The 16,115-nt window shown below is 44.0% G+C and overlaps 1 protein-coding gene across 2 annotated transcripts in view; it reads left to right on the top strand.

Annotated features, from left to right (window-relative positions):
• Window positions 1–16,115, top strand: part of TCERG1L (transcription elongation regulator 1 like) — a 174,836-nt gene that overhangs the window by 55,870 nt on the left and 102,851 nt on the right. For both annotated transcript variants that reach the window (XM_072129349.1, XM_072129350.1), the window contains exon 4: window positions 10,803–11,000. In XM_072129349.1, coding sequence (XP_071985450.1) covers window positions 10,803–11,000 — 198 coding nt within the window. The remainder of the gene's footprint in view (window positions 1–10,802; window positions 11,001–16,115) is intronic.

Genomic DNA, 16,115 nt, shown 5'->3' on the forward strand with positions numbered 1-16,115 from the left:
GGGAGGCAGCCAGGGGCTTTTTATTAGTAAAGGGAGGCAGCTAGGGCCTTTTTATTAGTAAAGGGAGGCAGCTAGGGGCTTTTTATTAGTAAAGGGAGGCAGCCAGGGGCTTTTTATTAGTAAAGGGAGGCAGCCAGGGCCTTTTTATTAGTAAAGGGAGGCCGCCAGGGGCTTTTTATTAGTAAAGGGAGGCAGCCAGGGGCTTTTTATTAGTAAAGGGAGGCCTTTTATGACTGTTTTAGTGTCATTTTGTGCTATTTTGGTTGGTGGTGTGCCCCAGGATTTTCTAAGTATAAAAAGTGTGCCGCGGCTCAAAAAAGGTTGAAAATCACTGCTTTAGAGGTTATATCCCGCATAAATCCGGTGTCTTACAAGCTGCGCCTTCCTTCCACCATGCGCATCCCGAACTCCTTCCATGTCTCTTTACTCAAGCCTGTTATTCTGAACCGCTTCTCCCAGCAAGTACCTCCTCCTGCTCCGGTGGCTGACTCCTCAGATATTTATGTGGTAAAGGAGATCCTTGACATGAAGACCGTAAAGGGTAAGCGGTTCTTCTTGGTTGACTGGAAGGGGTTCGGGCCTGAGGAGAGATCTTGGGAGCCTGAAGACAACATCCTGGACCATGATTTACTACAGAGATTTTTACAACCCAAGAAGAGGGGGAGGCCGAAGGGGTGGGGTACTGTCACGGGTGGTCCCGCGACCCATATCGCGGGTCGCGGGCTCACCCGTGCCCCCCGAGTCTCGCAGGCGCGGTGCCGGCGCGACTCACCTCTCCCCGCTCCGGAATCGCTGCCAGGTTCCGGCCGCGCGCGTCCCCGCTTCCTAGGGCGCGCGCGCGGTATCTTCAGGAAATTTAAAGGGCCAGTGCACCGCTAATTGGTGCACTGGCTGATCACTTCCCCTTTAAAAACCCTGCACCTTCCTCACATTCTTGCCGGATCTTTGTGTCTCACAGCCTTAGAGAAAGCTCTGTTGCGATTTGCCTGCGTTCCAGTGTCTCTTGCGTTCCAGTGTCTCCTGCGTTCCTGTGTCTCCTGCGTGCCTGTCTCCCTCCGTGTTCCTGTGTTGCCTGACTACCTCCGTGTTCCCGTGTACCAGTGTCCCTCCGTATTGCTGTCGTGAGTTCTGTGTTCCCGTACCCTTCTGCTTGGACCTCCTGTTGCTGACCCCGGTTTGGATTCTGACATTGCATCTCTGCCGCCGGCCCTGACTCTGTGCCTGGACTTTGACCACGAGATTGATTGCCGTTCTTGTACCTCGACCTTGGCCGCCACTGCAGACAAGTCACGCCTGAGGAACGACCTGGTGGTACCAAGCCGCAGCTTGTCTAACCCGCTTTGCGGCGGGCTCTGGTGAAAACAGGGTACCACTTAGACTCCGGTCCCAGGTAGTGGCTTGAGTCATCGTCTGCAGTGGTCCAGTGGATCCACTACCTGCAAGCCTGACAACTTACTAGTGACAATGCCAGAATCCAGCTCATTTCCAATCAACAGTATCAGAACAAATTTTACTACATAGCACTGAGCAAAGAATTGCAATGTATGCGTCTTATTAATAGATAATCTTTACACTGACAGAATGAGAACACTAAAATATCGCCTGTAAACACACAGAATTACGTAACATCCTTCACCGTTTATAGTAAGGCAAACAAACTGTCACAGTACAGGAACAGTGAATGGGTTCACATGAAGTGTCAAAAACTATCCAAGAACCAGGCAAAAATACAAAAACTGCCTCCGCATCTTAGTCCAAGATGTAATAGGATGATTAAGACCCTAGTTCATCCCTATTACAGCCTGACCCCAGATTATTGCTTGCGCCCTCACAAGGGCAGCCTCATTTCTTATCATGTTGCGTGCTCTAAACTCATCCTCCGCATTTCATCCTATTTTCTGCATCAGGGGCTTCACTGAAGTGATCAGAGCCAAGGGGTATCCCACAAGAATGTTAATGTCCATGGGGCAAAAAATATCCCACTGCTGGGACATGGGAACATGCGGGTACTTTATCCCCATTTGGAGCTGTGACTTCCACTGAGCTAAGTGGCATGCGATAGATACATCCTAAATACAATGATCCAGAATCAGAAGAAACCCACCCCATAGGTACAGTACTAGAACCAAATTGGCTCAAACCAACCTTTTTAAAAAATGAATGCCTGTACACCAGAGGTGCGTATGCTGCATATCACTTCCATTAGACTTGTCTCTGCATGAACATTTACCTGTGTATTAGCACACAGCTTCTAATGTCACCCACTCCTATCACAATCTGTACTAAGAGAGATGGAGGGGGTGGAGGATTAGTCATTCTGCTGCAGCTCCAACTATTCAGCAGAGCTCAGAAGTATAAATAAAGGAGCATGGAGGGTCTGCACACAGTACAAAAGTAAACATTTATTTCTATAGGTTTAATAGCTGAAAACAGACATTTTTTAATATACATTCTTTACCTTATTCCAGCCGTTTGCCTGGTAATCCTGTACTTTTTGCATGTCTCAGCCCCTCTCCATTCAACCCTGAACTCCGGTTGTCATGATGAATCTGTGCTGTGCAACAGGAGGTGCAGGCTACAGACTCTAAGGTGAGCATAGGGTGAAGTGGTGGGGCCAAGCACTCCTGTCTTTACTCAGTAATTACGGCAATGAGCTCCCTCATCAGGCAGGGGTGAGGGCATGTCCTCCTCCTCTGTCCTCTTTGTACAGTCTATTGCCTGCCTTCATGTTCCCACACAAATTGCAAATCCTCCCCTGCAGCTGCACGATTTAATGAAGAATCTAGTATCCTACATAAGCCTGTCCTGCACACTACCCCCTTCTCTCTAGGCTAGATGCGGCTATAGTAGCACAGCGGTCTGACATGAAGTCTGAAAACTGCTGTGTCTCCCTCCCTTTATAACAAGGAGTGGCCAACCCCCTTAGAGCGACATACACTCACCGGCCACTTTATTAGGTACACCATGCTAGTAACGGGTTGGACCCCCTTTTGCCTTCAGAACTGCCTCAATTCTTCGTGGCATAGATACAACAAGGTGCTGGAAGCTCCTCAGAGATTTTGCTCCATATTGACATGATGGCATCACACAGTTGCCGCAGATTTGTCGGCTGCACATCCATGATGCGAATCTCCCGTTCCACCACATCCCAAAGATGCTCTATTGGATTGAGATCTGGTGACTGTGGAGGACATTTGTGTCCAGTGACCTCATTGTCATGTTCAAGAAACCAGTCTGAGATGATTCCAGCTTTATGACATGGCGCATTATCCTGCTGAAAGTAGCCATCAGATGTTACAGGGTACATTGTGCTCATAAAGGGATGGACATGGGCAGCAACAATACTCAGGTAGGCTGTGGCGTTGTACCAAGGGGCCCAAAGACACCATGACACCACCACCACCAGCCTGAACCGCTGATACAAGGCAGGATGGATCCATGCTTTCATGTTGTTGACGCCAAATTCTGACCCTACCATCCGAATGTCGCAGCAGAAATCGAGACTCATCAGACCAGGCAACATTTTTCCAATCTTCTACTGTCCAATTTCGATGAGTTTGTGCAAATTGTAGCCTCAGTTTCCTGTTCTTAGCTGAAAGGAGTGGCACCCGGTGTGGTCTTCTGCTGCTGTAGCCCATCTGCCTCAAAATTCGACGTAGTGTGCATTCAGAGATGCTCTTCTGCCTACCTTGGTTGTAACGGGTCGCGATTTGAGTCACTGTTGCCTTTCTATCAGCTCGAACCAGTCTGCCCATTCTCCTCTGACCTCTGGCATCAACAAGGCATTTCCGCCCACAGAACTGCCGCTCACTGGATGTTTTTTCTTTTTCGGACCATTCTCTGTAAATCCTAGAGATGGTTGTGTGTGAAAATCCCAGTAGATCAGCAGTTTCTGAAATACTCAGACCAGCCCTTCTGGCACCAACAACCATGCCACGTTCAAAGGCCACAAATCTCCTTTCTTCCCCATACTGATGCTCGGGAGAACTGCAGGAGATTGTCTTGACCATGTCTACATGCCTAAATGCACTGAGTTGCCGCCATGTGATTGGCTGATTAGAAATTAAGTGTTAACGAGCAGTTGGACAGGTGTACCTAATAAAGTGGCCGGTGAGTGTAAGTTACTATGTTACTTGTTTAGCTCCGATATGTGTATCCTGACAATATGTTTTATGTCCGTTATTTCTGTTGCCTGTGGATGAGGTCACACGGACGTCTCCAGGTCATTTCATCTCTATCTCAGTCCAGCGGTCACCTCCCTTGTGTTTATTACGTGTTTCACAGCCTTTGGTTTTCACGTTCAGTCTGTTCCTTTACAATCTCACAAATGTTCGGTGTCTCATGTACTTTATTACATAGTTATAGATCCCAACTAATAGTAATAAGTATAACGAAGCCTTCAATCCTTCTGCAGGTCCTCCATGCGCTTCACATTCATGACATGCGGCTGAGTCGTTACTCGTCCAACAGCATTAGAAAATAGCAGCAGTTTCGATGCTAAAAATGTGGGTTATGGAGAATATGAAGAACTTTCCTGTTACCGCAGCTCAGGCCACGTCTTTCAGTGCAACGGAGAGAACTTGTACATGTCAATGTCTGGTCTACAAGTCTCATAGGGCAGCATTGTCATCAAGCGAAGGAGTCAAGGGGGAGGTTCTTCATTAAGACTTTGATCCTCTGGTGGAGGTGGTTAGGTATCCATATCATACAATGAAACAGAAATCTATGTTTTATAGCTGTATTCCATGGAAATACAGAGTCAATATAAAAAACTTTAAGGGGAACCTGTCACCAGGAATGTCAGACAGATTCCAATAGCCTCTGCTGTGCTGATTTCAAAAATGCCTTTGTCAGCATTCCAAATCATTTCATTGCTTTATAAAACTTTATTTCACATTACCTGGTTCCCTGACAGCAGCGCATGCTGAGTCCCATGGGGGGTGTCAAACCAGGAGTGTAGTTTATTCACCTCACCTGAGCCCACTGGCCCCCAAAGTATATTCACGACCCCTTTATATGCCTTATATGAGGGGAAATAGCTGTGGTCAGGAAGGGTCTGGGCAGTTTTGTCTTTATTTGCACTGTACGTTTTGATTTTCTTACTCATTTCTTTGACATGGAATCTAGAAGTTGTAGGATACAGCACATGCCCCTCTATGGACTGATAATATCACTATCTGTATAGTAACACAGTAAGGCTATATTCACACTGCCGTTGCCCGCCCGTACCGTACCGTAGCGGGCAACGGCAGTGTACGGGAAGAGGAGGAGGAGGTGAGCGCAGCTCACCCCCGCCCCTCTCCATAGCAACCTATGGCGCACGGCGCCGTATTACGGGAAAATATAGGACATGTCCTATCTTTTTCCCGGGTACGGAACGGTACGGTGCCGCACGTATGCGGCACCGTACCGCTCCCGTAGGGTGATGTGCGCCCATAGAAGTGTATGGGGGACGTATATCGGCCGTATATACGGCGGCCGTATATACGTCCCCCATACGTTCGTGTGAATATAGCCTAATACTGTAAAATTTGAGATGAAAGAAAGATAAGAACAAGAAAAACCTCTACATTTACCGTAATGTTTGAAAACATCCCCGATCCCCATCTCTAAGTGATAAATGCGGGTATGAAAAGATGTAAAAAGCCTCGACAAGATGAGTCTAATTTGGTGCAATCTGCAGAGGAGTCTAATGTACAGAGTCTGGAAGGGGTCATCTCCATTATATCCTCCAGCCGCAGCCTTTACTAATGAATCCGCCGGAGGATCCATTAAGATGATAATGTTATTTCTGAAGGAAAAAAATTCTGTAGAAATCAATCATCTGAACTTGTCTTATACACACCAGTTCAGTCTGGATAGAGGATATAGACAGTTGTATCACCTTACCGGCCAGTGGCCTGATGTAACACTGCGGAGTTAAGCTTTACCCACCCATGTCCCCCTTTACCCACCCATGTACCCTCTCCGGTGCCCATCCGGGTGCAGCTCACAGTATAATGCCCAAATACTTCCCTCCCACACAATAAAGAATGCTCTGACCAGTGCATAAAAATCTGTCCGCAGTCATGTGATGTCACACAGGTGCATGGATTGTTGTTTCTCAGAACCGTGCACCTGTGTGACATCACATGACCATGACACAAACCAATACTGCAGCTATCCCGAAGTGCTTTATCTTCATCAACGCTGGCAAATTATTATCTAAAGTCCTGCTGAGGTCTCTAAATGAAAAAAGAAAGCTGCATTTAAAAAAAAAAACAACACATGACTTGTCTGTGTTACTCACTCCTCAGCTCTCAGCCCCCACCTTTGTGCTCCAAGAGCTGAGCAGTCTGCAGCACAGAGAAGTCACAAGTTGTTGTTTTTTTTTTATGCAACCAAACCAAAGCCCAACCCCTGGGACTACACAGAAGTTTCTGTCAGGATGCAAGTTAAGTTATAACACACAATTATATTGTAATGTAAGAGCTCCCTTGTCATGGTGCACAGCTCTGATGGATGCCGCCAAATTGAATATGTTGACACTTCATAGTATTATGAAGGGGAACAACCGCTTAGCGTTTCCTACCATTCATTCATCACATAAGACATAACAATGCGGAGGGGGGGGGGCACTGTTGTGATGAGGGAGTGTTGAGGGTGACCAAGAAAAAGGAGGAACAGGGATAGAAAGAGATGATTTATATTTATCATTCTACACCAAAAATTATCCAGTGATATCCTGCAATGGGCGAGCCATAGCCCGACCCCCAAACACAAGACGTGCAGGACATGGGGGCCAAGCTAAACTTATTCACCAGGCCATGAGCCATGGCAGGGCTATCCCCATGCAGACAAGATTCTTAAAGGAAACTTGTCATCAGGAGCCCCTTTTCCTGCCTCCCCCATTTTCCCATAGAGAATAGTGTGCACATTACCAAAGAATTTTCATAGCTAAACTGGCTTTTTCTGAAAAAAATGATAAGTTAGATTAAAGTTTACCTATCTGTATGCAGAGCTGTCTCCCAAGTAAACTTTCCTATAACTTATAATTTTTGTGAAAAAGCCAGTTTAACTATAAAAACTCTTTGGCAATGTGCACTCTATTCTCAATGGGGACATAGGGGAGATAGGAAAAGGGCTCCTGATGACAGGTTCCCTTTAAATATACTCAGGATAAAAAAATGCATTCTCTAATTCACTGTTGTTAAGAAAAATACAGCATTTCACAGATATAATTCCAACCTTTATCTATATACACTGTCCTGGTGTATAGACTTTTGGTTACCTCTGAAGCCGACTGTAAATCTTGTGACTCTGGTCGGATTCTTCTCATGAATAGCTTCTCCTATCTGCACACTGCAGTGCTCTCTGCCTCCTGCCCCTCCCCCTGCATTACAAGACCAGCTCAGACACAGGCACTTCCTAGACTTACCCTACTAGCTGCAGACAGATAAAATCTTTATCTAGGAGGGAGGCATATAGCAGAACTGACTCTGTGTGTGTTATAGGTGAGTTAGCAGGGTGCTATTGTGTGTCATCTTATGGATCTCATCATCTCTGATCTGTCTCATCTCTCTTTCTATGTGTCAGATACAAGTACAATGTCAGAAGGTAAATAGAAGTGTATATAAATCCTGTACCCTGATAATCTAAGCACATCTTCAGCACACAGCATCTCACAGCACAGAGGGATCATGAAGTGTCTGCTCAGAGAGTGCCCGCTCACAGCACAGAGGGATCATGAAGTGTCTGCTCAGAGAATCTCCGCTCACAGCACAGAGGGATCATGAAGTGTCTGCTCAGAGAATCTCCGCTCACAGCACAGAGGGATCATGAAGTGTCTGCTCAGAGAATCTCCGCTCACAGCACAGAGGGATCATGAAGTGTCTGCTCAGAGAGTCTCCGCTCACAGCACAGAGGGATCATGAAGTGTCTGCTCAGAGAATCCCCACTCACAGCACAGAGGAATCATGAAGTGTCTGCTCAGAGAATCCCCGCTCACAGCACAGAGGGATCATGAAGTGTCTGCTCAGAGAATCCCCACTCACAGCACAGAGGAATCATGAAGTGTCTGCTCAGAGAGTCCCCACTCACAGCACAGAGGAATCATGAAGTGTCTGCTCAGAGAGTGCCCGCTCACAGCACAGAGGGATCATGAAGTGTCTGCTCAGAGAATCTCCGCTCACAGCACAGAGGGATCATGAAGTGTCTGCTCAGAGAATCTCCGCTCATAGCACAGAGGGATCATGAAGTGTCTGCTCAGAGAGTCCCCGCTCACAGCACAGAGGGATCATGAAGTGTCTGCTCAGAGAGTCCCCACTCACAGCACAGAGGAATCATGAAGTGTCTGCTCAGAGAGTGCCCGCTCACACTCTGGAATCTTATACCGACCATCACTGAGTGATAGGAGCTAAACAGCAATAAAACTGAGTAACATTGTATAGTAAGGGGTTAAAATGATCTTTATTGTTTAACATCACAAAAATGTAAGAACTTTCTTTCATGGGCAAACTCCTTTAACATTGTCAAAACTGATCAAATGGTCATTTATTTTATGAAACCTCTTTGATCAACTGCAACTCTTAGGGAACTTAAGAAGTGAAGGTTTATATTTATTAATGCGACCCAGGAACGCGCCTCTTGTATTTATGTATTTGTATCGTTTAACCTGCGTCTAACTGTGTAACAATTGCCGGAACACAATGTACAAGATTATTCCCCCCCAGTGGATCGATAAAGTTGTATTGTATTTGTATTGTATAATTTCCCTGCAGTGCCTCCAGAGGAGAAGTCTGGTATTGCACATTGTCCACTAAAATAATTGGATTGATTGTGTAGTGTAAGAAAGGATTGGTCCTCCGGGCGCCCTCTCTATACAAACTAAGACATAGGGATCCAGAGGAGGGACTCGTGTCTGTTCACATGCAATAGGTTATACAGGAATTGGCTTCTTAGCCATAACCTCTTTATCTTATATTTGGATATACATTATATAGATGAAGCCATGTTACATAATCTCAAGTCATTTCTTCCAAGTGCAGAGGCTTAATGTGCTTCTTCTGGCTGATTACTGCGTTACATGACACGGAGCAGCGCGCTTCCGTATAATGGTCGCGCTCTCATTGACCTACATTATCCTCTCAGCGCTTCCATCTGCAGTCATTGCCGAGATCTCACATCATAAAAGCTTCCAGGCCCGGGCAGGATGTCATCCAGTCACGATGGAGCTCCCAGAGCTCCACATATGTTCCAGCCTCATATATTGTAGCCGTGTTTTATATGGTAATTCCTCCCTCCGCATCCTACAACATATCCATATGCTCAGCCTCTCCTACTGCTGCCAGGACGAGCAATGAACCTGCCCCGATTGTCAGTTTATCTTTGTGCATTTTAGGATCTTCTCCACATTCTGCAGTTCCTATCATTCCCATTCGGCATTATTATCCTAGGAAGATGTAGAAATGTAAGGAATGTGTAGGATACATTCAATATGAAGGGAATATGCAAATATGTACCTTGGGCGGAGACTGAATATTAATTTGTAAAACCCTCTATATAAAACTTTTTTTTATTCTTCCATTTCTGGCTGAGGTCTTGTTTTTTGTGAGATGATCATCTTTTGATGCAGTCCATATAGAATGCCTAGAACTTATTGGGTCAGATCTATTATTAAAGGCTGCGCCAGTTTTCTGTCTGACTTTGGAGTTTACAGAACGTCTTTGGATCTTGTATTTATAAAGTGTCTGCACCCGTTTTCTGTCTGACTTTGGAGTTTACAGAACGTCTTCGGATCCTGTATGTATAAATTGTCTGCACCAGTTTTCTGTCTGACTCTATATTAAAGGTGCACAAAAAAAGAAAGTTGGTAGACACTTCCCCAGCAGAGCAGGGGGCGCCAGTATCTAATAATCTGCCACACTCTGCACAGGAGGGAGGACACTGCACATAGTACAGATTGCATCACTTTTGATAAACCTGGACTATTGATAAAAAAAAATAAGCTCATCCGCATGCCTTCTCAGAATCAGCAAATCATGTGACAAGGTTGACTTCACCTAAGGTCCTTTTGGATTTGAAAACTGTGCCCTATGTATGTATCTGATCACATGAAATCAGAAACCTACATGGGGTACAGTTTACAAATGTTAAGAGGGGATAGGACCTTAGATGATGTCACCCTGGTCACATGACATTATTTCCTGAATTCTGAGAAGTCATGGGGAGTAGTTGCTGGATGTACCCAGAGGCGGCCATGTCCCCTCGACTCCTGCTAGATTAGGTTATATACGCCAGGCAAGATTATAAAGTTGATTTTATGGGGTAACAAATTTTATCTAAAAGAGAGGTGTCAGTTAATAGGGCTCTATGGGAACCTACCACAAGCTGTATTTGTGAAAGAAAGTGGTGACAGGTTCCCTTTATGAAAGTTATCATAAAGAGTGTCTATTGACCATGTACTTTTGTATTAAAACCTTTTTTGTCATAATCTATATGAATTGGGGGGAGGGGAGGGGCATTTTTCCTGAGCTGATTTTTTGACAACATTTAGAGAATTGCTTTATAGTAGTCACATTGACCATTAATATAAAAGTTTGTATATCTTTATTGAAACCTATGGGACAGTTTTCTGGGCTTATAGTCAGTGACCGGCAAGGGGATAGAGATGAATAATCAGGGACCATGACCTATAGGGAATGGTGCATCCTTTAACACAGGTTTTACCGTTCACTCTGATCTTCCTGGTTATTATAATAAATTATGTAATAAAAATAATAGATTTAAAATCGTATTAACTTTGGGTTCTCTTATAATTCTAGGCAGTGGTCAGAATGTTATGAAGCCTGGGGGCAGCAACCAGTCTATTGCCATTGTTGGTGCCATGACTGTTCCTCCTACAACATTAATGGGAATGGAATCCGATTCGCCACAGGGGTTGGCATCGATGTTAGCTCCACCGTGTCATATGCTCACGATATCTCCAATCAAGATCCCACTTCTAGCCTCTCAGTTGCCTGGTAAGTTTTTTCCATTATTCTTGTTACTCTAGAACCTACATTTTGGGAGCTGCACCAGTAGGGATCTCGTTGTGTCTATTAATAGCCCGTGTGATGTATTATGTGTTAGTATTATCCTTTGGAGGCGGCTTTGTGTTCTTACTATTGGGTGGAGGTTCCAGTTGAGGACATCATTCGCTTTATGTGGATATAGTGGACCATCTGATCAGATCTGCTGTTCTCCGCATCTGGTAAAAAATGGAATAGGAAGCGGTTCTGTTCTGACTATAAAACTGCCGATCCAATAGAGAGGCGCTGTCTGCTTCCTGCTTAATCCTCACTTAGCCTCAGAGAACATCTGATTTCTAGGGTGCTGGATAATGGACCCCACCAATATGGTATTGAGTCCCTTTTTTATGGTTGTGTAATTAATATTTTTGGCTGGAAAACCCCTTGGAAAAATCCCTATCCATAGCCTGGTCAAAATTATGGATTTGTTGTGTTTGTAATGGGATTCTGTTGTAGCTATTCTGGATTATCAATGGCTCAAAGAAGTTTTCAGAAGGAATAAAACTTTCTGTAGAATGAGATATCAATTACACAAAATTTTAGCATTGGAATAAGTCCAGAAATGTATAATGTCCCCATCTGACCTACCATATTGTGACTTCTCCTGCTCTTTCTGACGGCTTCTATTTGGAGATTAATTAGATATGGTTTTTGCTGTGAACTTGTCTGTAAAGCCGGTGTACCAACGATGTGCGTTGTTCGACGAGGATCCGGGTCTGCCGCGATTCACTAAGGTCGTGCGCCCGATATCCTGCATTTGTCGCTTCCCCCGCTGTGGTCCTGGAGTTCACCTTCTTCCTTCTGGTGCATGTAAGTGCTGATCTTGCAACACAATTTGCTTTTTTAATTCCGTGGTTTGTTCGAATCTGTCGGGTTGTCCGACGTCCATGCCCCCCGATTTCTGTCCCATCCAAGCCGGCGCCAATGCACCGCCGATGCACCCAAAACCTGGAGCAATTCAGTGCAAAACGGAAAAAAAAATTGAAACCCGACGAAAATGTGCTATTTGGACCCTTACTAAATGTGCCACAGTGTATGAAAGGGTAAAGGCATAGCCTGCCAATAACGGGGCTCGTCTGTGAGTAATAAATTGGTCTAATTGCTTGTACCATATGTTTATAACCTTGGGCACTTTGGGGCACAGTTGTCCCAATGACGAGAGTTATTCATCACCGTGCACTATGATGTTTTGCCATGATTTGTCCCCACAAGTATCTGACCCACTTACAGCCCACCCACTATTAAAATGCCCCCATCATAAATATGTTCTGGGCTTGTATGAGAGGCAATAAGTCTTTGGTAGAGTGTTACAGGGGTACAAGGGGTTAGGGCACAATCGGTCACAGCTGATTGTAGGTGCTAGACGGTGAAGCTAGTCGGTGGTTTTCCGGACCAAGCAATGGAGTTCAAGGGATATATTTATGATACCTGGTACTTTATCTACAAGTCATATGTTTAGTTTACACGTTATCAGACTCTCCTTAAAGGGAACCTGTCAGGGCAATTTAGGATTACTTTTTCATAGCCGCCTTGGACAGAGAAATAATTGCGCAACTTGACCTCAACCACAAGTCAACAGGTCCTAAATCCTGACAGGTTCCCTTTACATTTACACTCTTTAGACTTAAGTTTAGAGTAAGGAATAAAGGTTGTGTGGTAGGGTAAACAGATTTAGGAAGAGGGTCAAAATATTTCACAAAATGGGTGATTCTGCAAGTTTTATGCAGTTTAGTTTAAGGCACAGAAATGGGGAAATGTCAGGTCAATAAAACACTTTGGCTCCTCATATTAAAGTAAGCGGCCCCATAGCGGTTCAATCGATTGACCGACCTAGCTTACAGCGGTCAGGTGTATTCATGAGGGGATGGGGGGGTTGAGTCATTCCCCGCTCCTCAGCTTCTCTTTCAGGAGGCACCATTTCCAAACCATATGCTGGTGATGACTTCCAGGCTTGATGCTGAATACACCGGACCACTGTTAGCTAGGTCTAGGTCTATTGGACCGCTACGTACTGGAGTGTTTCCTAACTTTCTGGTATGTTCCAGTAAAGCTACTGCTACAATGCTATAAACGGGGGAGGGCTAGGGAGCTGCTTATTTTAATATGAGCAGCTAAGGTGTTTTTTATTGACCCGACAGGTCTTCTATAAATGTGTAGAAGAAGACAACCCCATTTACACTTGAACCTCTCCATCTGTCTCCTATGTGTTCATCCTTATATGGACTGACCTATTACGATCTTTGTATACATCGTAAACCTATATTTGATGACAAAAATACAGTGGACATTCACATGTTTTGGATAGATGGAGGACGAGCCCTTACATTGAGGTCTTGTATGCTCAAGAAACCAAAGTTGAAAGGAAAGGAATGTCCTCTTATTTACCTCCATGATGTGACAATCTTGATGTCCATTTGCTTTGAGTCAAGTCTTTGGTTGATCGTCGTTGAGGGTTTTCCCCACACGATATTCAGTAGTTTAGCTTTTAGCGGAAGACGGTTTCACGCTGTATAACAAGTGATAGGTGTGAAATGTTTCTGAGGAATAATGGTCCTTTTTACTATATAAGATCTTCTTCATATCTGAGTGTCTCCCTTACTTCTTTTCACGGAACAGCAATTTATAAAAAATCAATACTGCATTTTCCTCCTTCCGTGTCCACATTTTACATCCAATAAGCTGTGTAAACCCCGAGCCGTTTTCTGCTAATCCGTGATATAGATTTATGACAGATAGAAGAAAAACAAACCTGTCATCAGTTGTGGATCATTTTATCTTCTTACGTTCCCTGTAGGGCTGGAGATGAGGAGTAGGATTTTCTTCTGAAGGTTGGCCAACTACAATCTGTGTCCTACTCGGACCGGATCCAGCTGAGCTCCATCTACTGTATACATGTATCTCTCATCTCTTATTGGTTTCTTTCATTATGAAGGATCACCAAGGATTTTTTCCATTTTTTTAGTGCGCTGCATCAGAGCTCTACCAGTCCGGATATTGCTGCTATTAAAAAGATTTTCGGTAAATATTATATGGGTTGTCTGTTGTCAGTATCGAGTATCAATGTGGAGCCTTAGTGGTCCATCTCTGATAAAAGTTGTATCGCTTACTTCTTTTCACTGAAAAGTAAAAAAATTTATACTATATCAATCCTGCATCCATCCCGATCAGTTGCTAGAAGCACCACTGCCGGACATCTACTTCTCTTCCATATTTGACCCTTTTTGGGCAGAAGACTCCAGACGTGGCTCTTAGTACCCGTGTTGCTCTAGGACTTTCAAAATTTTTCCCTGTGTACCACCCTGAGTTCTCGGAGGTCACGGTACCAAACTCAGCCAATAAGTGTCCTACCCGGACCATGGGACCTCACTAAATATGAGAGAATATTGCAAGATGGGATTAGCTAAAGCTTCCAAAAACTTTAGCGAAAATTTGATTCCAGTTCGATTGAAATAGGTCTGAACCAATGATCCGATTTTCCTGGGAATTGGTATATAACCCCTTCAAGTCTTCTAAAAAAAAAACCCCAATTTTTTTTATATACAAAGTTCCTAATCTCACCCATTTGTCTGAAGGGAATCAATAAACAATTCCCATTTGTTGCCTGAAAAATTAAATTTTGGCTCAGAATCTACAAATCGGCAAATGGACTTGCTCATCTCTAATTCCAAATGTGTCCAATCTTTTATTTATATTAGAACATTTCTTGAGCTCACTTCCAGGGCAACACCTTCTCGATGGGAATGGCGGAGCTGTTGGAGATGTTGCTCAGTGTATTCTACGCTATATACGTTTTGTGTTATTACACGTCGTTGTGTACTTGACATTGACTAAGATGAATATCCGGTATTCTTTATCCTTATACTATGATTATGTGTCAGCCTTGTCTGTATTCTCCGACAGGATGGAAAGGAGAATGGAGGATGGAGAGGAGAGCGCTCTAAGTTTTCTATTCCATAGTAATTAAAGCCGCGTCTCCGGAGCTGGACATGAGTTCAGTTCTATCCATCAGACTAAATTAAGATGAACTATCATCTTGCTCTACGGACAGAATATTGAACAAGAACTTCGAGGACTGACAGATGTGCTACAAATGCACAGAGAAAAGCCTACGCATTTTGGTTTTTCCATTTTCTACATCCAATAAGACAAAAATACAAAAATTTTAAAGAATAATTTAAAAAAAAACATGAATAAATGTGCAATAAGAGTAAAGTGTTATAGAAAGGCGTCTTCGTTGAGCTTGGAACTTTTTTCGATTTTTTTGTTGAAACTCAAATAAAAATGGAGATAAATAATTGCTCTGGGCCAAAAATGTGAAATTTTTGAAGAACGTTCATGACAATATTAAAAGAAAAGAAAAAACGTGGCCATCTGCTAAATAAACTATTTGCCACCTGTTCATTGGCTCTCACAATGATTTAGTGTTTTCCATGTAATTTCCGATCCTGTAGTGGAACAGCTGGGATGTGCCGGAGTCTTATATCCATCAGCCATACAACAGCCAAGCAGCACTTCATGTTACAAAAACAATTCTGTTCGATGGCCTTTCATGTTCTGTCAGTACATCTCATTAGCGCGGTTTGTTGATAGCAAACAAGTTGCAATCGCAATAATGTTTCGCTGGTTTTTTATGTTCTGATGTTTCATGTTGGTTTTAATTACAGAACAATTAGAAATGTTTGCAGAGCCGTGATACATTTCTTAAAATATTTTTGTTTAACACCTTAAAGGGAACCTGTCATCAGGATGACATATTTCACCTAAGAACCCGATCCCATAGGTTGCTAAATAAAAGGGGATGTCTCCGGAGCCCATTGTGGACCATATAGATGGTGCTTTCCATTCAAGTCTATGAAAGTTCCTATAACAGCTGAGGGTCCAGAGTCCGTAGACCCTCATTCTTTATGTAGTTGGGATCCGGGATCAATAACTTATAGGCCGTCCCCGGATAAAGAACAGGATGAGTTCTGTAGTTTTGCTCTCACGTTAAATTTGTATGTTCAGATTTCCCCGCACTTTCTGCCCCTGTGAGTTCTCTGGACATCACCAGCGTGAAGTTGTGACCTC

This window comes from Engystomops pustulosus, chromosome 11 (genome assembly GCF_040894005.1).
Source record: "Engystomops pustulosus chromosome 11, aEngPut4.maternal, whole genome shotgun sequence".
NCBI lineage: Eukaryota > Metazoa > Chordata > Amphibia > Anura > Leptodactylidae > Engystomops > Engystomops pustulosus.